Source organism: Thunnus maccoyii, chromosome 8 (genome assembly GCF_910596095.1).
Source record: "Thunnus maccoyii chromosome 8, fThuMac1.1, whole genome shotgun sequence".
Classification (NCBI taxonomy): domain Eukaryota; kingdom Metazoa; phylum Chordata; class Actinopteri; order Scombriformes; family Scombridae; genus Thunnus; species Thunnus maccoyii.
In genome coordinates, this window is record NC_056540.1 from 20,880,487 (window position 1) to 20,908,422 (window position 27,936).

General features: G+C 40.3%; 1 protein-coding gene across 8 annotated transcripts; it reads left to right on the forward strand.

The window, feature by feature from the left end:
* Positions 1-955: 955 nt before the first annotated feature.
* Positions 956-27,866, forward strand: map7d3 (MAP7 domain containing 3). 8 transcript variants are annotated; one of them, XM_042419097.1, is made up of 20 exons: positions 956-1,129; positions 8,208-8,309; positions 8,655-8,735; positions 9,318-9,481; positions 10,004-10,115; positions 11,157-11,240; positions 12,023-12,130; positions 12,943-13,044; positions 13,432-13,530; positions 15,406-15,531; positions 18,018-18,157; positions 20,843-20,970; positions 22,919-23,139; positions 24,473-24,602; positions 24,958-25,243; positions 25,576-25,629; positions 25,730-25,799; positions 26,047-26,224; positions 27,088-27,377; positions 27,505-27,866. In XM_042419097.1, exons 1-20 carry the CDS (start codon positions 991-993, stop codon positions 27,510-27,512), a joined length of 2,622 nt encoding a protein of 873 aa, XP_042275031.1. In that variant the 5' UTR covers positions 956-990; the 3' UTR covers positions 27,513-27,866. The 8 variants fall into 8 exon arrangements, with proteins under 8 accessions (XP_042275031.1, XP_042275032.1, XP_042275036.1 ...); XM_042419098.1 differs by having other exon boundaries at positions 989-1,129; positions 18,042-18,157; XM_042419100.1 differs by lacking the exon at positions 15,406-15,531 and having other exon boundaries at positions 990-1,129.
* Positions 27,867-27,936: the final 70 nt, after the last annotated feature.

Consider the following 27,936-nt stretch of genomic DNA (forward strand, 5'->3'; position numbering starts at 1 on the left):
AATGTCTTGCCTATTTAGTTAATTGACGCCAAAACATAATTATTGATGTTGTCTGCATCGCCTGTGGATTCACTTTCAATTTATTAGCATGCAACAACCATTACATAGACGCTAGGGGACGCTGTTGGCTGCCATAGCAGTTCTAACAAGTCTAATATTTTTCTGGTACCCCCTTAGATCGTCTATTGAGGACGAATCACTACTGGTCATTAAAATTGAACACTTTACGGTTCGTTTGTATATACTCTGGTTTTATGTCACTAAGTACATTTACTTATGAACTATAGCCGACTTAAGTATAATTTTGAGGTACTACTACTACTTAATATTTCTATTCCAACACATTTCAAATTTAAATATTTTTTATTTTTTATTTTACTACATTTATTTGATAGCTTTAATTATTAGTTACTTTTCAGGTTATTTTTTTATGTTAAGATTATCTAGTTTCCCCTCTAAACTTCTCACATGGTTTCATTTCTTTTAGTGGCCCAAAATCGAAAAAAAAAAAATTACAATTTGTGTAGCAGAACTTCTTTCCTCTCCCGTTAATCATCACACGACCCCTCAGATTTATCTTGTGATTCTTTGTATGGGGTTTTACTTGTAGTGGAGTATTTTTACTTTGTGGTATTGATAGGCCACTTTTACTTCAGTAAATGATCTGAGTACTTCTTCCACCACTGCAAGTAGCACTTGAGGTCATAAAAAACTACTTACAATATTGTATTCTTATTCATATACAAAACTTTTTGATTTAAAAATGCAGCCTGAGATGTTTCTTTTTAACATTAACAGTATTGTAACATTTAAATAGTGATCATTCTATGTTTGAATTATATGGCCTTGCTTTCGAAAAAAAAAAGTTTTTAATGAAGGATGTCTGGAGCTGACCACATTTCAAAACTTTGCATTTCGCGCTTTGCGACGTTATCGTTGGTTTCCGGAACTAGGACAGAGTGATACCTCTTTCATTCTCTCGTCTCTTTGATGTCCACGTCCCCGTGGTGTCCGAGTCCTGCCGGCTGCGAAGTGTTACGCGCCCCTGCTTTAGAAAAAACAGAGAAGGAAAACTTCATAGAAATGGCGGAGGGTGCAACGACTCTCAAAGGCTTGCGAGCCCAAATGGGTAAGAAAAATCTTGGCAGTCGTGGTTATTTTTTGACCCAGTTGTGCCTTATAATGTAGTAATCACTTTATAATGTTTGCTAGCAACTGCCGCCGCAAACCGGGTTATTTGAACGTGTTGTAACGCGACCAGCTTGTCTGGCTAGTAACGTTAGCTCGCTGCTCGGTTATCTGCTGACAATGGACGCGGAAAAATCTGTAACTTCTTCCCACATTGGACGTTAAAAGTTGGTTTGCAAACCTAGATGATATCTATATTAATGAATTCCAGGAAAGGCTAAATGCATTGGTTGAACTTAGTGAAAGTAAAGTACTTGCAGTTAACGTTAGCTGAAGTTGTAACGTTATATTTTGTAGCATCAGAGCCGGTTGACATATCACGACTTCACGACTTTTACTTGTCTGGCGCCTAGCTCACCTAGCCATGCTTTAGCTTTGCTTTACTGCATTTTAATCACGTTGTTTAACGTAGTGCTGTCGTCTGAAGACATTAGACTAGACAAACAAAACTCTAAATGTTTGTTAAGTGAAGCTAACTGCTCTGTAAGTTAACTGACAAACGTCAGTAGCTTAGATAACGCGGCGTTAGCTAAACACTCGAGGATTATTGTCAAAAGTGATCATCTGCTGTCCCCATCAGGAAGAGTTGAGCTTTCCTGTTGAAGTGTTTTGAATTCAACTTAAAAGTGGTCTGAGTTGATGCCCAGTAGAAATTAAATTAACTTTATTTCTCTAGCCACACAGTAGCCGGTTCCCAGTACATCAGCAGTTTACTAGCTTCCTGCTCAAAACTCATCTATCTTCTACAAAGTGTGGAATACAAAATGTTCCTTTCTCGCCTTATGCATTAGTCGATAGTTATGCGTATATGTTGACATATGGCATAACCCCCTCCACTCTCCAGGGAGGGCATCTATAACAATGTCTGACCTGAATTTCAGATAAAGCTGGAGTGTCAGACAGCTCTGATTAGAGAAAAAAAAGGCTGCATAGTTGCATGTCTTGATGCCATGATAAGAGTTTTGGTTGGACCAGCAGCCATGTGTCAGGGATAGTTTTGTTCAGCAAAAGGCACACTACAGTTTTTGTAAATAGTATTATATAAGCCAACTGTAGCAGCAGAGTTTCTATCAATGCTTTTCATCCATGGCTCAGCTGGCCCCTTCCAGACTTAAGCATTGATGTTTACTGTGTCTGCATCTGCGGGCATGAATGCACAGTTTGTTTTGACTCGGGCTAGTGGTAGGGCCAACAGTTTTTAGGGTAAGAGGGAGTTTTCTGCATACCCAGTGTGGGTGTAGGCATGTGTTACTCCTGGCAACGTCTGGGCCATATTTAGTGCTGATCTTCTTCCTGTTTCCTTTAACTTTTCCATTCAGTATTTTCAATATGGAATTTTCATCCACCCAATTTTTTGGTTTTATGAAAATATCCGCAAAGTTCTGAGTGATGTGAGATATTGGGATCCTGGCTTTGTGAGGGATAAAATCATGTCCGGAGTATTTCTAACTACTCCATGTAGAAGTTAGTTCGGCCTTCAGTCAGACTGACAATAATAAAATAATGTTAGGAATCTAGCTCATGTGCATGGTCATTTCCACAAGAATGTGAGCAGGGAGAAAATGTACCCTGCTATTATGAAGGGGGATCACACTACTGCAAGTCACACTGCAAGGTTATCCTGATCCTGGCTCAGCCATTGCTGCTGCAGAATTAAAAGCATGAGAAATATTTCTGAACTGGTCAGATTTAACCAAAGGAGGAAATGGACCAGACTTATGTAGTTTCTAGAGTGTAGTTTCTTGATTCTGTCCACTTAGATGGACTCTTCTAGCACAAATATCCCACCTCTGTTTTTTTAACATTTTAAATTAACTTATGGGAAGTGTTAGTGTTGTAGAAGTGTGTGTGTTCACACACATGCACAGATGCCAAAGATTTGAATAGCAAAACATGTTATTTTGTGTAGCGTATAACCAAAGGCAAATCCTTTTGGATTGTTCTTGTTTTCCTTTCATTAGAAAATTCTTACATGCAACGCAGCTGCATGTACATACAAAAGTATGCAAGTTCCCTGCCAACTTTGCCTAGAGATTTGGGATGGCTTTTGAGAAAAACAGTTTTGAAATAATTACAAATTGTCCACTTTGTACAAATCATTTTCTCTTGTTGATGCGTCCACCGACAGGCAACAACACCCTCCATTTATGAGACACACTGTCCAAGCTCAGCAGAAAGCCAAAGATGTGTGAATTATGCATGTAACCATAAACTTACGTCACAGATTGTTCAGGACAGGATGTTTGGTTCAGTTCTTGACTTGTATTGGTTCAGTCTGGCTTATAGACTTACTCTTGCGTGTACAGTAACTAGTAATTCAAAAACTCTGCCTTCAACTTTTGTCATTTGTGCTCTTTTTAACTTATATTTTTGGGATATGTTGATGCCTGAATCCTACAGTGTCAAGAAAGTTGACCATAATTTTCTCAACGGAGATGAAGCTATAAAATAATCCTGTAAAGCCTTTGCTGTACTCTGTTTATCCTCGAACAATCTATCAAAAAGGAATGTATAAAAGAATCAAGGAAGAATGGGCTTAATGAGCCTAATCAATAATGCAGTTGAAAAAATAATTGAATCCTTTCACTGCCCATCACTGTAAGGGAAATGTGGACCACCTGAAAGAGGAGACTCCCAAGGAAAGTGGGATGTGTCATCATTATCCTGCTGCTAGTACTGCAAATAGCCAAGGCTTACCTTTGCATGAACAGGTCTAGAGTAATCCCATAGAGGATCTGGTGTGTTTGTGTGCGCATGTGTGTGCATGTGTGTAAGCATGCATCAGCAGTGTTATCTGAGGACCAGCTAGTGATGGTAAGCTGTGAGCCATGGATGGCCAAGATTGTTAATGTTTTCATCCTAGCCAGGCACTGATTTAGATAAATTAACCAAAGAAAGCAACTAATCAGTGGTTGAAGTTGTTTTGGTTAGTAAATTCATCTGTTATAGTTTTGGGGCGGAGTTAATGATCCCTGCATACATTAAGTACTCAGTGTTAGAGTTGTCCACCCTTGTATTAGGCAGGGCAGACACTTCCTGTGCAACAAGCTACTCATTTGTACCATGCTTCAGGGCACAGTAAAGTCTGCAGAAAGAGGGACAGAAAAGGGACCTGACCTACTGATCTCTTGCTTCTCGACTATACTGTGTATCGGCTATACCAATAGTGTCTGCGTGACAGAGAGTGCTGCAATTATGTCTGATGATCTTGCTTGTTATTTGGAGAACTAACATCAATTTTAGTAATTTAACAGAAGCGTTATGATGTAATGCAGGCTGACTTGCTTCCTGTTTAGTGTTTCTCTGTCTGGCCTGCCAAGCATGGTCATGACAAGCCCCCCTGGTGGTCTTCCTGTTGCCATAATAACCCAGCAGCCTGACGGCTAGATCACATCTAATCAATAAGTATGTATGCTGCAGTCAGAATGTTTTGCAGGGCTTTTCAGCATCTCTTGCTTTTTTTAAAGGCTAGGCAATCAAATTTTAATTCAGTATGTATGTTGCAATACTGACACATTTAATCAAAAGATGAATTTTACAACTTTCGTGGATCATGTTGAATCTGATGTTTGAAAATGGCTCCTTTCACCAACTTCAGACTGAATCTTTAACACAAAGTCTTTGTCCAAAACTACCACCTAAAGATACCTGAACAACTGATTGTCTAGGTATAATACCATTGATCAGTTTGGTTTGTAATTAGCGGTCAGGTTAATGACTGGTTATGTCTCTGTAATCTCGAGAAGCATTACGCAGAGAGTCTGTCGATGCAAGAGCAATGATGTATGTTAATATGTGCAAATCTCCATAGTGATGAGAAACAGCTCCTCTGATTGGCTCTTTCCATTTCTATGAGCACACCTGGCTCTCTTGAGGTCTGTTGGAAAAACAGGATCTCTCCCCCCCATCTCATTAAAGCACTTCAATCAACACATGAATGTGTGCGTCAATGGAGTGTGTTCATTTTATTATATAAGGTGCTGACTTGGTCTGATTTTTCACTTATTTTGTTTCTTTCTTATCAACATAGAACAGTGGGTTTGGTGACTAGGAAGGTGCATCATCCACTGTGGTTGTGGCACACAGAAATTCAATAAAATCTTTGCAGCATCAGTGTTTGTCACAGAAATGTATCTTAAACAAATATTACATCCATGCTTTTACACATAGGTAGAGAAAGAGTCTGCATGGTTTAAGCTCAACAGCTGTTACCTATTCAACCCATTTGCTTTCCTGTTTTACTTTTACTTCCCTATAAAGACATTGCAGTTTGCAAATATCACTTAGCTTGAGTTCTAAAACCTGTCATGTCGTTGCAGAAGGTTATAAGATTAAAACTTGAATATTTACGTTCTCTACTCATTTGTTTTTACAGTAATTTAAGGAGCCCTTTCACAGATTGTAGGCTGCAATATCAGTGTCACTTTATTTACAAGATGATACTGTTGATAAATAGAGTGTATAGTGTTCATCCCTAACGTGAAGTGAATTCAGTTGTAAGTTGTCACTTAGTGTGAAGAGTCAGGCCCTCAAAGCTTTACCATACTGTTGTTCTGTTTATTCAGCTATGAATCACCTCACATCTTCCTTGATACAGGCCTAAGCGTGGTTGAAAAGCTCTTATCATGCATCCTCAGCTGCTCTGTGCATCACTTAGCAACAGTCACCCTGTTACACAAGGTGCTTGGTATTTATTTATTGATCCTCCTTTTATTTTTTTTAGATTTTTTTTTTACCTTTTTTATATGAAGGAGGAGAGAAATGGGAAGATTGAGGAAAAGACTGAGGTATGATGTGAAACAAAGCCAGGACAGTGCAGTTACATCTACTACACATTTGATCACTGAGCCCTCAACATTTATACAGCTTTGCATCTTTTTTCTGGAATGATAAATGTGTGACTTATTTATGACCTAGAATTAGATCGCTTTTTTTCTGAATATAGTTCAGCTCCCTCTGCCCACAGTGCCCCGGCTGTTTTTCCTGTCTATTCTCCTGAGTAAAACAGAATGTCTGTTTTGGGAGAAGGTTAAAAACAGTTTCACCAGTGTTCTTAAATCCATATATGTATACTAATGATCTTGCCACAGTAACCTGTACTGCAAACATACAGATACACTTGTTTACACATACTATAGTACACTTAATAAAGACAGGACACACAGTCAGCCAACGCAAGTTTCCATGTTTGCCTTGAGGTAATTGTATTCTTTGTGGTATTGCATGATTCCCACCACAAATACAATTTCATGGCATAGAAATCATCTTCACATTCCTGCTTTAAAAGTGGTGACTAGAGTTAATGATTTGTGTGTGCTTAAGTGTAATGCATTATTCTTAGTGTGTTAAACAGCTATTAAAAGTGCAGTAAAATCACAGCTGGTCTTGATTTACCCACCGTTTGATCTACTCATCAGTGAGGTCAAGGGAAGGAGTCTGAGAGCAAAAGTGACGAGACCTGCACACTTCCACTGGGCATAAGCTGCAGACTTTGACCTTTCATAATCTTTTTTGACTGGAGAGCATTGATGCTGTTGCAGAATACAGATAATCAGTGCATTGGTGACTACTTACCCTGTCAGCTCACTTTTCTTTGTCTGGCTTCTGCTGGTCACTCTGATATCTGGTTTTACACATCAGTCACAGATGCGTTAATGAATCTATCTCACAACTACTTCTGGAAGATTGTTTTGTCAAAATCTCTGTAAGAGTTACTTAATCAGTCTTAAAGTCGCTATATGGATCCTATGTTCTGCTTCTTATTGCGTTTTCTCTGCTCTAATAAATCTTCGTTTGGTTCATTGGTGCAAACAAAGTATATATGGTAGTCAGATGAATGAACAGAGCTTACCGCTTAATTTGCAGATGCCAACAGTTTTGAACAAAAATGTCCATATCTTGCAGTGTAAGCTGAGGAGTTAACAATCAGTTGCTAACTGTGGTGGCAAATAACGCTGCTTTTCCTCTAGCTCCTTTATATTAACAGTGATTTTCAGGTGGGGAAACAGCAGAAAATGTTTGGTTTACATTAGCAGCATCTTAATAACAGTTCAGTCAGTACATATGAAAAGAAGAGCAGATCGGAAATGATTTTAGCAGAAAGTAATCGTAATAAAAGTTTGAATGATTATGGCAACAGTATAACTTTGTGAACGAGGGAGACAGAGAGTTTTTCAGAACACAGTTCGAAGTGTTCGTCAATAACGTGTCTACCACATGACTGAAGATCTTTTCGCCTCTTTGTCAGCAATTCAGTAATGCTGAAAACGCACCGAAAAGAGGGAAAGAGACTAGGGATAAGGCTGACACTAGGGCTCATAAAGCTTGATCATGTCCTCCCTGTTTCCTTCCTTCCTGCCCCTGTATCTCCTCACTATGACTTTCCCGTGAATAATTTGGCTGAAGAAAGTGCTGTTGAACTGTGGTGGTAGAGTTGATGTATTTGACCTTCTTGTAAACCCTTTTTTCCTCTCTGTGGTGGTAGAAATCACATCCCCAAAGAGGTGAAATCCCAAACGGAAACACAACAGATTCCTGCATTCCCGCATTAGTTATTTGCTGATGTTGTGGAGATGTGGTGTTTGTGTGTGTGTGTGTATATATAAAGTTGCCCTTTATTGATTTTAATTTTATTTACTTAATTTATTTATTGAATAGTTCTGTTTAAAAGGTTTTGATTCCAGACATGTTGCTCACAGTAGCCCATCTCTCCCAGCTTGTCACAGAAAGCAGTGTATAGCTGGCTACAGGGTGGACCATGAGGTGGGGGTTATGTCAGATCGCTGAATAGCTGGATTGTTCTGTAGCTTCAAATCCGTTGGATCTCTCTAGAACTAGCATTCCTATGGTGAGCAAACAAAGCACAGAGAAAAACGCGTGATTTAAACTTGATTGGCTTGCTGTACCAAAAGCAATGCTATCTCCCTGATATACCTGCTTTGTCAGGCATGACATAATGTCAGTCTAGCTAAGCTCTGTATGTGTAAACTGTGGGTGTCTGTGTGTTTTCCTGCATACAGCTGCAGCTGCACAGGCACAAGCCGAGGAGCGGCGCAGCCTGTCAGGGAACAGTCCAGGACCTACAACCAACGCACCAGCTAAACCTCAGGGGTGTAAGCCAGGTAAATGACACCACACCTTGACATAGAAACTAATTCTCACAGATACTGCCCTGGCACTGCTCTATTGTCTTCCATAATCTGAGCCATTTGATGCAACACAATCCACTCCCACCACCTTCTCAGTGTGGCTTACTGCAGGTAACCCTTAGTCATCATCTTATTACTGTAACAGTTGACAAAGCTGATTAATGACAGTCACATGCACACATCTGCCTGGCTGATGCAAAGCCTTTGTACCAGCATGTAACAGTATGCACCATTAAGCCACCCCTGAGTTCTATTTATATGCTTTGCTGCATGTTCTTACCATTCTTAACCACATATTATACATGTGTGTGTTTGCAGTCATTGACGGCGCCGCACTTAGAATAGACGACCGACTGCGAGTAGCAAAAGAGAGGCGAGAGGAGGCAGAGAGACAACAGGGTAAGAGGAAGATCCCGGTTTCCCCCATATCTATCTATATGTAAAATGAACCTTGTTAAAATGTAGAGTAGGGCTGGGTGATATGGACAAAATCAAATATCACAATATTTTTGACTAAATACCTTGATATCGATATTGGGACAATATTGTAGGGATGACTATTGGTGCTTTCACAAAATATTTATACAGTGAGATTTTTGATAGATAATTATCATTAATGTGGATATAATGACTAAGTGGGTAAAGGCAAATAATAGAACAGCTAGAACAGTCTGGCAAGTTCAGAAAATCACATCACTTTACTGTAATACAGCCTTTAAAACCAGGAAAAGACAACAAATATGCCATATCACAATATTAGGATATCCAAAATCTAAGACGATATCTAGTCTCATATCACAATATCGCAATAATATAGATATATTGTCCAGCCCTAACCCAGAGAACACAAAGGATCATTACCGTTTAGTTTAGTAATTTTCTGCAATTTAGTGAACTAACACATAAGGAAGTAACATTCTAATGAGACGTTTATGTTTAGTTTCTGCACACACTCACTGCCCGTTATGTATGTGCTGTCAGCTTTGCGTGAGTCACAGATCATGGAGCGGGAGCGCAAGTCCAAGATGCAAGTGGAGCGTCAGATGGAGGAACGTCAGAAAAAGGTTGAGGAACAGCGAAGGAAGGAGGAGCAGAAGCGATTGGCTGTGGAGGAGAAGAGGAAGCAGAAACAGGAAGAGGAAAAGGTAGCTGCAGCATTGGTGGAGGCTCAGATAAGTGCCTATATGAAATGATAATTAAAATTAAATGTGAATTAAATTTACATTGACACATAGGTTTATGTTGTAGTGTTCACTTTAGGTATTTAAAAAAAATACAAAGGAAACAGAGAGTAAGGGAAGTCATTTTGAAAAAGAACAGTGGTAAGAGCACAGTTATCCTCTTCATCTTATATATACCCAAATAAGACTAATCCTTTCAAATGTATTGTGTTATCAGTCCTGCAGCATTTACAGCAAACAACTTGAATGTTCATTGTAATACATAATGCATAAACAGGGATAATGGATTGATAAGATTTCTTTGTTTCAGTCTAAAAATGATACCTTGAACCGCAGTATCAGTTTGAGGTTTTCAAACAAATTATTAGATTCTGAACAGATTGGCTCGATTGAGACATCTGCAGGTCTTCTCTGCTTGTGTTTTAGGGGCCAGTGTTTCTCTCCTCTAAATGTGTTTTTCTCCTCCTCTTCCCCGTTATGCTGCAGGAGCACTATGAGGCAGTGATGCGGCGAACACTGGAGCGTAGCCAGCGAGTGGAGCAGAGACAGAAGAGATGGTCCTGGGGAGGATTGTCCACAGACTCAGATGGACGAACAGGTAAAGGCCGTCCTTATTTTTATTTATTTATTTTTTTTGCTTTTCCATTGAATTTGACTTTCAACTTCATCTAGTGCAATGGTGCATTAAAGAGCCAGTAAGGACACACCAAAAACTAATTTCTTCAAAACCAGACATGAAGGGGGTCAAGTTCAAACTGTTGTCACTATTGTCCATAGTTGGAGTGAAATCCAGCCACATGAAAGCGCTTTTAAAGCAGATCTTTTCTTTTGCCGGCAGCTGATGATTCATTTAGTGAGATGTGACTGATTCTTAGCTATTTTTGCTATTAAAAATACAGAAAAGTGATTATGTCTTTTAACCGTACATTACCAAAAATATCTATCAGCTCTTGGCTTGGGAGCTATGCATGAGAGTAACATGTGATGCTTCATTCATTGTTAAATCACATCCTTTAATGTAATTAGTTCAATTCAGTCATAGCTATTGTAACTCCGCCTTGCTAGCAGATAGTGGGGTATCAGTCGAGTGTAAATGCAAACATTTCATTTTTAAAACTCGTCTAAATCAGAACCCCCAAACTATGAAGTAGCTCCTATAACACTGTGAAAGTGGAGAACTTTCATTAATTTAATGTAGTCAAAACTAAAAATATGATCAGATATGACTAACAGTTCATTGAAATATTATAAGCTGTCAGAGTTGTATAATTCCAGTTTTGGTATGCAAAATAAAATCTAATTTATTGACTGAAATGTGAAGAATTACATTTAAATGACAGTTGTAACTGTACTCTGCCACACTCTTGCTCTTGAACACTACATGCATGAGACATCACTTGACTCCCCTGCACAATCACTCCCACTGTTTGACACTCCAACAGTAAACCACAATGATCTATTAAGTAACTTTGAAATTATTTTTTGGGTCCCAGGATGGTGTTTTCATTACTTTAGACACTGTGTGTCAAGCAAGGGCTGATGGCTACCAGCCAGGTTTCACCTCCATCTCTCTTTGTTGGGATGTGCCTTATCTACTTGTATTTTATCGCTCCTCCCTGAGCGCTTTCTTTTCCCACAGGAGAATCTGATGCCAGCACCTCATCTCCAGTAACTATAGTTATCTCCTCTGCCTCACCAGAAAAGCCACCAAGGAGTCAACAAGGTTTTGTTTGTTTATAATTTGCCCACCAATGTAGCAACACAGCATGGACTGGCACTGGCACTATAGATAGTTTGGTTACCTACTATCCCTCCTCCCGACCCCTCCCTCCTGCACTCTCACTGGCAGTTTTTCACTAACACTTGTATGTATGGGGCCTCTGTTTTGAATGTGCTTTGGACATTGGTGAATAGCTGGAAGCGTAGCTTTAGATTTTTGACCCACACAATTTATGGCACTTCCAGGTCACATGGGCAACTTCGCATGGAAGCCCAATGGAATGTCACACAAACAAACAGGGCTAATATCACATCGGGATTCACGGGCACGGACCATGTAATGTTGTTGATGGTGTCGTCTTTGGAATGGTCATACATTAGCATCTAGTGTTTACTAACCACCATGCCTGGCTGTGAAACCACTAGGACATTTTAATGGTGTGGTAAAAATGCACATTTTCATGTAGAGCATCATGTATAACAGAAAATACATTCGGTATGTAATGTGTTTTGCCAAATGTGCATTTCTAAATGTGCACAATCTTCATAAATAGCACATTAGATCAATATATATGTATATTATATCTGATTATACCTGTGTATAATTTTTATGTTAATATATTTTAGGCCTATTAGTGAAGCAACATATTGCCCTTTGCGTATCAATGGTATTAGGATCTTGCAGAGCCTTGTACTCCTACTGTGTGCACCCAATTACCCTCCCCCTTTGGCCTGCCTCCAGTGTAAACTCCGCCTCCCTTGTCTGTCTTTCCTCCTCCCTACTAGTGGACAAGCGTTCCACATCCACCATGAACCTGAAACAGCCGTCCGAGGCTGGCATCAGTAAACGCCTATCCTCTTCCTCTGCCACCCTCATCAAATCTCCTGACAAAAGTAAGTCTCCGCTCTCCCCTCCCTCCTACCCTTCCTCCCTCCTACCCTTCCTCCCTCCCTCTCGGCCTTCATCCTACCCTCCTTTGCATTTCAGCGTTTTGTCTTAACCAATGTAGTATGTTCCAGAAAGTGTATTTATCAATCAGTTAAATGTTTTTCTATGATGATTCATGTACTGAGATCTACCAGGTGACTAAGCTGAGATGACATGGAACAAACTCACCTTCTCTGCCAACACTAAGCCTAAAGTGAACTCTGACCCCTGTGCTCTTCATATCCAGGGTTTTGCACACAGGCTTACTGGAGCACAGACTGGTAAAAAAAATGCCTTAGCTCTCTGTCTCTGGTTCTAGCCAATAACTAGCATGACCTCCCAATTATGCTATTCACTATGCACCTCTATGAAGTACACTGAATCAAATTTTAAGAATCATAAGGGGTCCCAAGCACCGAATGGTGATTTGTTAATAAATGTGCTCTGATAGATTTAGTGGTGTAGCAGCCTGTCACTCTCCTGTCGCAATATTCCTAAGCCTATTGAGAAATTACAAGAAGTGTATTTGATTTTTGCTGAAAAAATAATCAACACAATCAGTTGATTCATCTCTCCGCAGTTTCTATGGGCTGCCAGTGCCATTTCACCTCTCTGATAAGGCTCATTTCTCTGTACTTCTCCATTGTTTAATAATTATTTTACCATTTCTCCTTCTCCAGGCCTATGAATACATTCAGAAAAATCCTGAGAGTTTTATACCATTCACAAGAGAGCACTGTGTAAATTCACCATTGGGTGTTTCATCATTGTCTCTCAGGTGTTAAGCCAAGGAGTTCGTCTTGTAACCGGTTGCCTAGAAATGGCAATGCTGCTCAGGCCACTAAGGAAGACGGCAAAAAGCTTCAGGTGGAACAGACAGGTGCAAAAGAAACCCTATCCATCCCACACTATGCCAAATCACTACAGATTATAGTAAAATTTTTAATGAAAACCATTATAAATTTAGCTCTGTCACAGCTATGAAAACCACATAGCAACCTGACTTTGTACATGCTAACAGTTGAAACACTGACAGCTGTTACATTAATACTACAATGTGGGATTCTGGTCTAGGGTGCATCAGGTAATATGGTCTGTATATTTAGGCATCGTCTAATAAACTTAGACACTAGCTGCTGTCAGCCCTAGCCTGGTGACTCACATAAAGCCAAATGAAGTGCACATGACTTGTAAACTTTCTTTGGGGATTCCTTGTTGACTCCCTCCCTGTGCCTTGTTGGCTATAACTCCACTCTCATGTCCGTAGGCCGTTCCGTGAAGAAGAGAAGTTCCTCCCTCACACGAGTAAGTGTGGGCAGAGCACAGACGCCTGCCAAGCCTGATAAGGGGACAACGGATGATCAAGGTGGCTAGCATGAACAATCAACAATCATTTTTCCATGCCCCTATCTGCATCGCTCAGGTCTCTTTGAATAACAAGCATGTTGCTATGATGTTAATGGCTTGCTCATTCTGAATCCGCTCGGTTTTTTAAAGTCCTGAACAAAGAGGTTTTGTGGGGATGACATTTTCATTTGGCTCAATTCAGGGTAATGGAGCCATGTTGTTCTTTAAACTGGCCAGCTCTTTTTGCTATGTATTCTCTTTCCATTCATGTTCTCCTTCACCCAAAAGTCTCACTTACTGACTACTGAATTACCTTTTAGGCAGCTGCTAACCTTCTCTACACTGTGTCTGTGATATACTCTGGACCAGATCCTGCACTTTGCTATGTTACTTACTGGCAGCTAACTTAACCTTTATCGTTGTTTTCTTTTTAAGTGTCAGTCCATTGTTTTCTTTTTAAGTGTCAATCCAAGAATGGTCCTGTTGTGTGCCGTGTCTGCACTAACACAGTGTTCTGTTTTTTGTCACAAAGTGTTGATTGTTTTCTCCCTCCCAGATGACGCCGTCTTAGCTGGAATTAAGTTGCTGTGCTCATGCTTCAGTGTGATGTGTGTCAGTGCCATCCTACCATAGCACCCCCAGAGCACAGAAATGACCACGAGACCTCACTGCAGTCTGTCTATTGCCATTAACGACCAATGCTTTTGTTTGTCCTATAGCCATGTCAGCCTCTCCGTGCAGATGTTGTACACATGTATGTTCTGTGTGGTTCACCTGGACAATAATACATCACAGTTACTATCATTCATACTAATTTAGCACTTCTCATCTGCAATTAAAATTATTTAGTCCCAAAACTCCCACGCACCACTTTCCTCATAACTCTTAACTCATACCCAGACTCCTAATACCTGGGTGCAAAGCAGCAAGCTGCGCTACCATGCTCCAGGGGATAGCACTCAAGAGCTAATAAAAAAACAAGTCTGTCTGTAACAGATGTCAGCACAGTAAGGGACTCTAAAAAGAGGTGTGACTCTGCAATCCTACTTTGAACAGCCAGTATTTTGGGATATGTGGCAGAATTAACCCCTCAACACTTTAAACTCTTCTTCTGATATGATTTCTACTTTGTAGCTCAGGTAGCAAATATGGCCTAAATGGGGAATTCTTCAATTCTTCCATTTCATTGAAGCAAGAGCTCTTTGTTTCTGCTGTGAAATCAAACTCCACCATAGTGCTTTCATAACATGCTGATTTGTTCAGTACTGACGATTGTACTACTACTACTTGATGATTCAAATTTGGTGCCTTCTTTATCTTAACCATAGAATAGTTTGCACAGTAGAAGCTAAATAACTCTTGCCTGATCATGGTCACTTGCCCTATCAATTTTAGTCTTTGGTCTGTTCCACTCCTCATTTTCCTACCCAATAGTATTTCTCTGCTATCTTTGAAGTTCACTAATGGTTTGTTTTTTCCCATCAGCATACCTCCCTCTGCCTCAAGGAACCATTGATTTGACCTTATTTTCTACTTTGACTACTGTTTAACTGATCTTCAGTTACTAGACAATCAGTCTTTGGTCTGTCTCAGTACTCTTCCATGGTGTCCTTTCCTTGCTGTCTTTTATTGACATCCTCATTTTATTCTAATTTTCTTGGATATCCCTGAAAGTTAAAATGATGAAGACAGCCCTGTAAGATTATTGAGACACAACCTTTGGTTCTGTATGTTGATTTTCTACTGTTGGTTAAATCACATGGTGACCTTTCTACACGTCATTGACCCCCTTCCCACCCTCTTGTTTTGTCATCCCCCATTCTTGCCCACTCTTTTATTCCTTGGCCTTTTTGTTCTCCTCTACTATTTTTCGGGTGATTTTTCGGCCGTGTAGCTCGCAGGCCACCGGCCAGCACTGTGGACGGAGGGGTCCTTAGTCGCCTGCTCACTCCCACCCAGGCCTCACTAGCTAGGAGCAAGAGCGCCGCCGCCCTTTCTGCTGAAGGAACAGATGCTCCAGGTAACCTCCACTTAGGAGATCCTGACAGAGAGGAAGGGTGGCTAGACACAGACCCTGGTCCTCCCTACTTACCCTCATTTTACCAGTAGAAAGTCAGCCCAGTCATTCCCAGTATCACTTCACTAGATCTGAGCTCATCCCATCGCCCTGCTGCAGACTCTCATGCTTTTGGAACAATCCTTTCAAAGCACATGATGACCTCTTGCTGGTGGTGGATTTACTGAAGTTGCTGCTCAAGTCCAAGTGTTTTAAAAGCTGCTATTGTTACGATCAGCTGTTTGTTATGCATGTACGTACAGTAATTATTTGCAGCAAAGTACACTCATGTGAGAGAGCATAGTTACTCTGTAAATATTGACCCATACACACACACACACACACACACACACACACACTAGTCTAGCTCACATGCACTCTCAGAACAGACACAATTGGCTGTTGTGTGTTGAGCTGAACCAAGCAAGGCAGACTTGGCCAGGAGCATTTCTCTGCATCTGAGAAGCCCCAGGGTCCATGCCGGGAGATTTGCTCTAAGCTGCTTACCTGTTGGTTCATGTTACGTCAGAATGAGACTGTTGGCTATTGCATGTGTTCTGGTAGAGAAACCAGAGTGCTGGGGACTCCAGTATACAGTGCTAAAATAGTAATTACTGTCATTTCATTTTAGAATTTGTTGACTTGAAGTCACACTATTCAAATGCAGCACATCCACATTCCCAGACAAGATGTTTGGCTGACATTATGTAGTGAAATATGCCCTGTAGCCATCTAGGTGGGGTTTATGTGCCGCTAGCTGACTTCCACATGTTAGATTTTAAGTGAACCGTTTCTTTGTGTAGTGTAGAGTAGTTAAGATGTGGTTCAGGATATACATAGTCCTAGACCCATAGCAGAGAGAACCCATAATGAATCTCCTGACCGTTCCACTGATGAATACTGCTTTTTTTTTGCTGTTTATTGTATTTTATTTAAGGCTAGAAAGAACTATACTGTAAAGCACTGACTCACTTCAAAGCTGCAACTGTATTGCTAGTGTTGGCTTTAGGTTGTGGTGTTTATTGACTGGCCATTACAAACCCATTAGCGACTATAGATCTTCTGCTAAGTATAGCCCCAGTAGAAACATGACACATCTGCATTAGCAGCAGCAATGGTAGCTTATGGCAGGATACATTTCATAGTCACCACAGATGCTTGCTCAGTATGCAGTCAGAATGAATAACAGAACACATTTGTGGCCAGGCTGTGGCAGAGAGAGTTATCCATGTCTCAGGATTATCATGGCTAATCCGTCAGACTGACACAGCAAGCTCATAGTCAGTGGACAACAGTAGGGCTGGGCAATATATTGATATTATATGGATATTGTGATGTGAGTCTAGATATCGTCTTAGATTTTGGATATAGGAATATCGTGATATGGCATAAGTGTTGTCGTTTCCTGGTTTTAAAGGTTGCATTACTGTTCTATTATTTGCCTATACCCATTTAGTCATTATATCCACGTTACTGATGATTATTTATCAAAAATCTTATTGTGTAAATATTTTGTGAAAGCACCAATAGTCATCCCTACAATACTGTAACAATATCAATATCAAGGTATTTAGTCAAAAATATCGTCATATTTGATTTTGTCCGTATCACCCAGCCACCTAGACAACAGTATTTCCACTCCTTACTAACTACCAGCTACACTTAAACTGTTCTTGTCATCCATTACCGCCATTATTTATCAGCTCAGCATCAACATCTAAGATTAGTTGCTCCCTTTTACATTTAGTTGAGTTTTACACTTTCTGTTGTCTTTTCTTTTATGTGTAGGATTTTTTTTAGGATCAGGTCTGTTGTGAAACTGCAAATGTTGCATTTAGTGTCTGATGTCTGAGTCTGAAAAATTATGAGAGCAGGAAGGACTAAAAGACTGAAAATTACTCTCATTTTTATGTCACGGTAACTGAATGCAACAAACAACACAATCAACATTCATGCTCATTTAGTGTACTAACTAATGTGTATCTGTTTGCAGTGTCAGTGTATGTTTTACTGTGTTGGTGGTAGGTTTTGTGTAGTGTGTGCTCTGTGCTATGTTGTGGTGCTTGGTGTTGCGGTTGATGATGTGTCCAGAAGCTTGCACACCTGTGGGGTGTTGGGTTGTTGTGATTGTTGCTCTTTGCTCCGTATGTCTCCAGTAATCTTCAGCTTAATCAAAGCTTCAGAAATCAAGCTGTTGCTTGCCTAAAGTGCTATATCTAACAAATCGCTTTTTTTTGTGCTCTTGTCCCCTTAAAAAAAACACCCTCCTGTCTTTCTTTCAATCATCATCTCCCTTCCTCTTTCTCTCATCTGTCCTCTTGTATTTCCTTCCACTCTCTTTATTCCTCTTTCCTTTTGCTCTTTGCTGCTTCGCTACCCAACTTGGCCGCTTATCACGCCTCCCATTGGTTGTGCTCCCCTGGCCCTGCGATGACTGTGTCCTTTACCAGAGTGTCACCTATGTCCTCGCTCAGCCTCTGCCAGCCCCCTGCACCCACCGCGTGGACCCGTGCGCAGCCGCAGCATTGACCGACAGAAGAGCGGCATGACCACCTCTGTCTCAGCCAACGGAGCCCTTGACTCTTCACTGGTGAGAGCATCTTAATGTTAAGCCATTTTCACATATGAACTCCAGACAATGTCCGGAGAACCAGCTCCAGACTTTCACACATTTAGCACACAACAGGAGATTGTCAGACGCATTCTCACCTACTGGAAATACTCTGTCTGGTTTATGCGAGGGATGGCGCCTGGGTAGAGCGTGCAGGAGGCAGGACATGTTGCAAAAAGTACGCTGCAGTTGTAATTCTGCGTTTTTAAGCTTTTCACCAGAAACAAAATCGCTTTTATTTTATGAGAAATCACAAGAAGTCCTCTGTCTTATTAGCACTAGCTTCACCAGCGCCAGCCATATGATAGAAGTGTCGTCAACACGCCCACTCACTTGCTGTGAATTCTCTGGAAAATTACCTGCTGTATTCACACAATACAATCGGACATTACAAAGACATTGTACTAGGGAGCTGGCAGAGTACAGTGCATTTAATGTCTGGTCTAGCTGATTCGGACATAACATCCAGAAAATTTCGGGGTTGCAGTGCATGTGTGAAAGAGGATTTAGAAACACCACAATCCTGGCTTTTGCGAAAATAAATGTATACTGTTGTAAATATTCAGCTGAAGGGAAAGCTTTCATTGCAGACAGTTCTGATTCCCTGGATTTCCTACATGTTCCTTTCTCCTTAAGTTGCATTTTTGTATCCTCAATTGTATATTTGGCTCATGAGATTTATTTTACAGCCCTGTGTCAGTCAGTGAGTTTGCATTTACTGATGAAGTAACCTGGATGCATGGCTTTAGATTTTATCTCTAATCTTGTCCATATTCAAACTGCAGAGTGATAAAAGATACATTTAATAAGTACATTTGTAGGACTGAGAGAACTTACTATGAGGCAGTATGACATTTTGGTTTTGGAGCTAAGTTCAATATATATTCTAAAAAGGTTTTTGAAAGTGTACAGTTTAAAGAATATTTTACAGTACAAGGCCAGTGCTTTAAAACATGGCAGTATTTGTAAAGCCACATCATGCCTTTTTAATTACCTGCTATGTCATGGTTTTATTTCCATTAAAATGTAATTTAATTTGACTTGGAAAAATAGACGAACTGTAAAAATATTTTAGTTGTTGACGCATGGCTTAAGTTTTGGTAGCCTACTGAAGAGAGGGATAACTTCCCAGAAGCTGCCTGGAAACCAGAATCAAGTTGAGGCCACACAGAAGGATAACAAATACACGTCTTCCTACATTTAAATTACATTGTTGAGTGAAATACGTGGATGGCACCAAAGACTCTGATTTATATGCACATATCCGGCTACATTTGCCTGTCAAAGTACTTCTGCAGGATGCTAACCATAGGGAAATGCTGTTCCTCCAGCTGTTCTTTGACCTTTGCTGGTTACTCATAATTTGAACTTGTATGTACATTGGCAAAATTTGATCCTACATACTGCAAGTCATCAGTGATACCTCTAATGCTCTCATTTGGTGGCTAGTACTGCCTGGCTCTCTCTTATAACCTGCCTGTCCCACTCCTCTGTGGCTGTGAAGGGCCTCATTGTCATAGCATGAGACAAAGTGATCCACAATGGCCTGATTATTAGGGACAGATCAGGCCATGCAAACCAGACCCCACCCTGACCCTGGGGCCTAGTGTCAAAGGCTTTTGACTTTCCTCACCATCTCATTGTCTCTTCTCTTCCACATGCACAGATTGGTGTAGAGATAATTGAAAGTCATAGCCTCGTGCTTATCACTCAGGCAATGCGTGACACTTGGGTTAAATTGTGTCTTTTAAGTCAGCTGAGTGAGGCTGCCTGCCTGCATTACTGTTCAAGTAAAAGCAATGGAAATGTTTCTTTTAACAAATGATCAAAATATGTTTAAGGGAACAACTTTAATGATACAAAAATAAACTGTGTGGTTTTATGCAAGCCGCCTTGTATCCATCCTTTGCTTATGAAAGGATATTATGAGGGTTTTCAGGGAGTACTGTAAATGCCTGTTACTGCTTTGTGTGTTTATAATCAGTTCTCGACTGACACACAAAGCAGTAACAGGCTTAATTTGATGTCACTGTGTCTATAAGCTGTTCTTGCTGTGGTGCTATATTGACGTGAATAGGAAATTAGTGTTGTCGCTGTTATGAAACTGTGCACCTATTGCCTTTTTAATGTCCTTCTTTTCGTTCCCGTCCTCCCGAGCTGTGTGACCAAAGATAATATGGTGGAGTTCTGTGCAATACAGCCTGGGGTGGGAGAGTACTTTATATTTGTGTCTGACCTTGCTGTGCCCTCTCGTTGTCATGTTTACAGTGCCAGACATAGCACACGGGCATTCAAAATAGATTAATTAAAACTTGACCCATGGCCTCTTTCATGCTGGCATTGTGTCACAGATTGAAATGCCAGTGAAAAGAGGTAGGGGCAGACTCATTGGGTGTCATAAATCAAATGAATTTCCTTCATGATATTCAGGTCTTTTGCACAGTTTCCTAATTCTGACTAAAGAAGAAATAAGATGATTGTGGACTGCTCCTTTTTGATGTCATTACATTAGCACTGCCGTTACATGGTATATCGCTGTTTATGACATAATGGTATTTACACTGACATTTTGTGATAGCTTATAGTATTTGTGTGACTAACTTGTGGGTTCATGATTGTCATGAATTCCTTCTCAACCTCTGTCCCTTCTCTTTGGAACAACAGAAGGACAAGCCGTCAACACCGCCAGGGGGGCAACGTCCCGCCTCCCCATCCACTACCCTGGGGCGCAATCGCTCGCCATCCCCAGCTCCCAGTACAGCTCCAAAGAGGACTCCCTCCCCAGCAGCCAAGTAAGACTTCAAGATACAGTGATTGAATGATATTTCCAGTGTTTCCACCAGTAACATTTTGCTGCCACGGCAAAAAAAAGAAAAAAAAATCCCAAAAGAAAACAAAACAAAACATTCCACAATCAATCATCTATTAGTTGGTCATAAAACTTGGTCATAAAAAGTCCGAGCTGTCTTAAGTCAGTCTTGTTCTCGTCTTGACTTTCTGGTAAAATCAAACATGTTTAATATTATTGGAAGTTTATGGCTCTCTCCAGCACCAAACAGGAAGCAGCAAACCGGGTAGTTACTAAGGTAACGGCTGAAAAAAACATCACACACACAGATGCTAGAAGGTGAATTAACAGTTTTATGAGCTGGTGTTTAATTCAGCGTGTATCTGATCCACCAAGCAGCATGTATTTTAGTGAAAAATCTTAATTTTTGAAACAGTTCACTTCTCATTCCCACATTCATCTCCTACTAAAATTACGCAGCTAACCAATGGAAGCTGGTAGCAAGTTGAGGCGAAAAAATCTAAAGTGTAAAGTTTGTATGGAAATACATAGAAGAGGGCTGTCAACATATGATGCCTTTTATCTTGTGTTTAAAGTTATGAGTTTTTGCGGGCATGCAAGGAATTGTTATTGTCATATTTCTTAAAGGGAGTTTGGCGTAACGGAGAGTGCAGGGAGCTCCAGTTGAATTCAGACTGCTAATATGTATATTTTTTAAAGTTTTGTCACCACCAGGTAACTGCTAAAGTATGATACGGTTGTCTGACGTTGACTGCTGTTAGTTATTTGTTTGATTAATGGTTTACAGTCTAATAATGTGTGTTTGTAATGATTATTGACGGTGGCTGATCAGGCTAATTATCAGCTTATTGTACTCAGTTTCTAACAGCAGTATGCAGTAAATGGTTACCCTTTGTGTGCATGTTTTTAAACTCCTCTCCTAATTAAATGTGATGTGCTTGATGGTGCTGTTAATGACTCCTGATGAAACTTTAAAGCTCAGCATTCTCGTTGCCCTTTAGCTTCTCTTTTTATAAAGTCACATTAATGTTTATTCATCCAGAAAAAGCTTATATTTCTCTGTATATGTCAGCTGCTGTGTGTCTGCAGTGCATTTACTGGTTTTTCCACACATGATTTCAGGCCAGCTGGAGGAGTTAAAGCTGTGACTTTCTGACTTTGTATAATTATCCAGGCTGCTGTTTCTACTGTATTTCATGCAGTTTGCGCGTTTTCCAAACAGAAGTACTCCAACATCCAGCAAAGTGCTGTGTCCAGATAGTTAATGGTTGAAAGTGGTTTCTGTGGGCAGCTTTATAAACTATGTAGCTGTTTTAATGTTGTAAAAATACCTAATTTTCCCACGCATCCTGGAAAACCTGGATATTTAAGGCTTTTTTCTAAGTACAGAATGACACCTTTTGAAGTGTGGTTGTCTTAGCTGATATGATCTAAACGTGTAGTCTCTGTTGTTTCTCTTCACAGTTGTTGTTCAGTTATAACTGAGTTAATTAATTTTACATTTTCTTTTTGGCTGGTTTTCAGAACAAAACACTACACAAACAAGTGCAGCTGTGGCTAAAAGTGGTTTCTGTTTCTGCTTCATTGTTCAACAGTTTTTCATTTTGTAAATTTCCACTAGGTGCAGGATGGGAAATAACCTCAAAATTAATCTATTTGTAGTCTTGCAAATAGTGACCCTGCAAAATCCCCAGTCTTTGCATAATTTTGTCTTTGTCTTTAGATGTGAGAGGGTGTCAGTTAAGTGTTTTAAAAGTCTTTTCAAAGTCTTTAGTGTATGGTAGACATAATCCAACGCCTTGATGATTTGCCCAGGAAGTAACCTCCTCCTCCTCCACGGTTCACATTTCACTGAAATATTTTTGAAAATTTTAATGCAGCCTTTCATTGTGTGTTTCATAAAACACAACTCTCACATTTTCTTCCAACAGGCAAAATCCCAAGACACGCCCACCCTCACCTGGCGCAATGAAACAACGTCCCCCATCACCCCAGCCAATGTCTGCCAAACCGCCACCCATCCAGAAACCAGCTCTCACCCCAACAGGGCCGCCCACCTTGCGAAAGAGAGACTCCAAGTCCAAGGAACTGTGTCCTGTCCAGGCTGTGGCTCCACAGTCCTCTGATTCTAGCAAGACCAAAGACAAAGATGGTGAGCACTTCTCAGTAATAAGAACATGTTTCATATTAGTACAAAACATCCATAAAGACTGACTCCATATAGAATAAAGGTCATTTTAACAACTATGGTTAGCTGACAGATTTTAATTAGTCAGCACCAATATTTGCCAAGACTGTATGTTATACTGGCAACCAGGATGTTTACACTAGTCTATGCAGACATGAGTCTGTGCTGTCAATTTCAGCAAGGGAAGCTGAAATGTTCTTCATATTAACTTAATGAATATTACTTCAGTTCTTAGTCATACAGGTCCAAACCTACCTACACTCCCAAAAAGATGAAAGTAATTCATTTGTTCACAATATTGCTCTGGCACTTGCAGTCATCCTCTATGTATTCATTGTCCAGATCCCTCTCCCATTTGCACTTAACATTGTACACAGAACTGAGGGAGCGCAGATGGAAGTGAAAGCAGAAATTAGAACAAGAAGAGCTCTTTAATCCAAAAGAAATTATTAGAGGACATAGTGTCTGGCAGAGGAAGTGAATCAATAAATTCTTAAATTTTCAGGAAACAAAAAAGGGCTTCTTTAGTAAAGCAAGCTACTGAAGCTGCAGAAGAAAGAAGTATTGTTCTAACATTTTTAACAGTGTCATCTTTTTTACTAGTGTACTTGTAAGTTAGTATGTTATCTAACTTAGCCACTTCCATTGGAACCAGGATAACGCAACGTTCCCTGCTCTGTGTACTTCCTCTGTGATCATGGTTGAATACTTCTTCAAGAAATAATTTGGTTCGGAGATAATGGTGTATCATCTGTTTTAATAAGCTGACAATACACAATTGTGTGTGTGTGTTGCAAACTGACGTGGCAGCAGCTCAGTTTGCTATAAATCTCAGTGGAACAGGAGACCTGTTAAGTCCCTGCTGGAGTGACATCGTGTTACAGACCTCACGCTGCTGCTGCCACCTCCTGGAGACAATTATGCTCTGCAAGATGAAACTGCTTAGTAATGGTTGAATATTACATGCCACTGGGCAAAGACTGTTGTCCAGTTTTCATTATAATATCATGAAGATGGAATTGTTGTAGGAGGCACAGGACCCACCATCTCTGTCCCTGACTCTTTATATATATACTTCAAACATATATTTGTTTTTCCATGTAGCATAACTGGAGACAAAGGTCTTTTCAAGACCTCAGTGATGATCATGTGAAAGTTACACAACTGAGTCATCATTCATCCTCTCGTCACCACGTCCTATCAATGCACAGATGCTGTGGCCTCAGGTCAGCACTACAGTGAATGGGTGTAAGAAAGTGATAAGCTCATCTTCTATATTTGTCTTTCCACCTGTCAGACTCTAAGGCTGCGACAGGCACCAATTCAGCTGCTGAGGCGGCCAAGATCCTGGCGGAGAACCGCAGGCTGATGCGAGAGCAGAAGGAGAAAGAGGAGCAACTCAGGATACAGAAGGAGGAAGAAGAGAAGTGAGCATATTGAAATTTTTCACTTGTTCTCCTGTTTTTATCCCCCAAGAGAGATGGATTCTTTACCAAGTTGTCATAACTTTGGCCATGACAGCAATGCAGAAGCTATGATACACAGCCAAGTGGTATGCACACAGAAAGAAATCAGAACGATCACTGTCTAGTTTCAACCAATAGAAAACTTTTGTTGTTTGATATTTTATATGGATTAAAAGTACAAGTAGCAAGTTCTGTCAAGGCTGCAAGTATGAATACTGTTGAAAAGTACCCCAAACATGTGCGATTTTAGAAATCACCTGAATTAATTTATCCGTATGCTTACAAGCCAAGTGCTTCTGTTTCTTTTCTACTCCAGAGTGAGAAAAGAAGAGGAGAAGCGTTTAGCGGAGGAGGCTCGACTGAAACGCTTAGAGGAGGAGAAGAAGCTGGCAGAGGAGAGGAAACTTAAAGAGGAAGAAGACGCTCTTAGAGCAGAGGAAGATCGGGTGAGACTGGCAGAAGAGGAGGCACTGAAACAGGCTGAACTCCAGAAGGAACGAGAGGAGGCGGAAGCCAAGGCTCAAGAGGAGGCAGAAAGAGTCCGTCAGGAGCGAGACCGCATCATGCAGCAGAACCAGCAAGAACGTATGGAGAGGAAGAAGGTACGGAAAGATATATGGATCTTTCTATCTTTGAGTCTTGCCTTTTTCAAAAAGATCTAAATCAAATAGTGTTGAGAATTTGATTCTTTGTAACGACCAACAGAAGAAGAAAACTAACTTAAAGATAAACTGGTGTACAGATTTATTGAAAGAGGGTCAAACCTTGAGATCAAAATCTCTTCTTTCCACGAGACTTTACCAAATTAGAACATATTTTAAAGAACTATTTAATCCATTTGTAATGCAAACCAACAATGTTTTCATACTGCATTGTTTAAATCCCAGTGAAAGAAATCAGTTATGTAAACATGCTCTATTTTACTCATTTTCAGAGAATTGAAGAAATAATGAAGAGAACTAGAAAAGGAGAACAAAACGACTTTAAGGTGAGCTCACATTAATTCAGATGGTATGTTTCAATGTGTCTGTGGAGAAAATCCCTTACACTGAATATATGTTAACATGTTTGTTGTGACTCCTGTGCAGAGAGACGATGATAAATGCATGCAGGAGAATGAAGACGAGGGATTGGACGAGATAAACTGTGAAAGCAAGAGTAAGTGTTCTCATTACCGAGCCTTCACTTAGATGGCAGCTTCAAGATATCAAGTATATAGAGTGCATTGAGATTCATGCATCACTGCATTTTTGAATTGGAAATTCTGCCAGAGTAAGAATATGTTTTCCCCATTTTTGTATTTGTTTGCATATACTTTACATAAAGGGCTTGTTTGTGTGAATTTACATACTTCTTCATTTGACTTATGACTTCATCCAATCTGTTTCCTCAAATAATGGCACAGCCCAGACAGATGAGATGGCCGACTTCGCCATGGATGCTGACGTAGATGATTGTGGTCTGTGCTCTGGTGAGCCAGTGGCACAACGAGAGGAGCCCCTCGGCAGCGTGAATGGAAAACCAGAGGCGGACGACAAAGAGAATAACAATGGCATAAGCACAGATGAGACTCAGGCAGTTAGGTATGACTACAGGAAAGATGATGACCTTCACAGAAAACCGCAAAGTCACTCAGAGTTCAAAAATAACTGGACGAAACTGGAGACATGCTCATAGTTCTGCTGACAGCACTGTAATTGTCAGCTGTAGAAAATATAAATATATCAGAGATCTTTTTAATCCATAATTCATTTGCAGAAAGGATAATGCTGGTAATATATATTTTTCTTTATGTCATCAAATCCTATGTAAATGAATTGATCTTACTAATGTACATATTTAATGTTGTCTTTGTAGCCAAAGCCAGATCTTCTCTTATTCATCTATGTCAGAGAGCTGCATTGTTGTCCAAAAACCATTTTAAAAACAGAATGAGTCACGCTGTTGCTCTGGGTGACGTGTTCCTTCATTATCATGAAAACAGCTACTGTAGTTAATTTTGAATCAATCCCACATACACCATCCTGCTGCCTGAAATACTCACTAGAGCTGTAGCTGTGTGTTCTGCTCAGCTGTTTTTAGGAGATTCGTTAAATTAGCCTTTTTTTAAAAAAATGAAACTATAAATTTGTGAATTGTTTTTACTGTATTTAAATATTTATATCTTCTGTAGGTATACATGGGCTTGGGGCTGGGTCCCACAGACAGGATAGGGAATTTAAAAAGTACTGAGAGACAGACTATTAAATTGCTGGATTTTGACTTTTCATGGTATTTGGTAACAACAAGAAAAATATAGAATAATAATTGCCTTATCCTGTCTGTCCACCTGTTATCCTGACTGTCTTTTTGTCACCATGTAATCACTGCTATATCTCTCACTCTGAAAAAGTTATGTTGTGTGTACTCACTTTGCTCACTACCTCTTTCACCCTCCCCTCTGCAGCCCAGTACCTAAGGGTCGCCTTGTGGAGGGTTCAGAATTCATGAACGAGCAGGACTCCGCCAAGGTGGGGCTAGTCTCAAGCCTCAACGGTAAGGCCAACCAGTGGAGCTTCGAGGAACTCATTGACCTCAATGTCCACTCAAAGACTCGGCCCCTTATCGAGACGGAGGACTGCAACCAGGTCTTGATCAACTGTGATGGCTCAGAGGGGACCAGGGTAGCCTTCGAGGACAAGGGAACCCCAGTCAACACCCTGCATTCCTCGAACCAACCCATAGAAACCCTGTCAGGTGAGGAGTCGCTGTAGTTCTCTATGTCATTTCTTTACCCAGATATACTTAACTATGTTTCACCTTTTTCCAAAATTGTCTTTTCTTCAAAATGGTCGTGAACATTTGTCCTCATGTGTCTCTGTAGAGATTTGATGCTGCAGCCATCGCTGAGAAGCCTCTTCCTGTTGCACTCCTAAAGTTCCTGTCCAGCTGAGCTCCTTAAAAAGTTCTCTACCAGTTTCAAGCAGCTTCCTCCTCTTTCTCCTCCACCTATTCCAGAGGGAGGAGCACAAGGTGAAGCGGAAAGACCACCCTAAGTGCTAAATTTGCACCCTACATGATGAGGAAAAGATTTTATGAAAGTATATATAATTAAAAAAAAAGACGCTTCAGGGAAATTCCATATATTCCTTCAATGTGCTTGCTTCAGGTCTCTTTCCTCTTCCTCTTGTGTCTAGTTCTTCTTCAGATTTTTTTTTTCTATGTCATGTCCAATTTCAATAATGTTTTTTAAGAGTTTTGTGTTTGTCAGGGGTGCATTGTTGTAATTTATTAATTTTGGCTTCTTTGTTATTGT

Coding starts and splice junctions, on each gene's coding strand:
- map7d3 (XM_042419097.1), top strand. CDS start 991: ATGTCCACGTCCCCGTGGTGTCCGAGTCCTGCCGGCTGCGAAGTGTTA. Junction 8,310..8,654: donor ACCTCAGGGGTGTAAGCCAG/GTAAATGACACC, acceptor GTGTGTTTGCAG/TCATTGACGGCGCCGCACTT. Junction 11,241..12,022: donor GCCACCAAGGAGTCAACAAG/GTTTTGTTTGTT, acceptor CCTCCCTACTAG/TGGACAAGCGTTCCACATCC.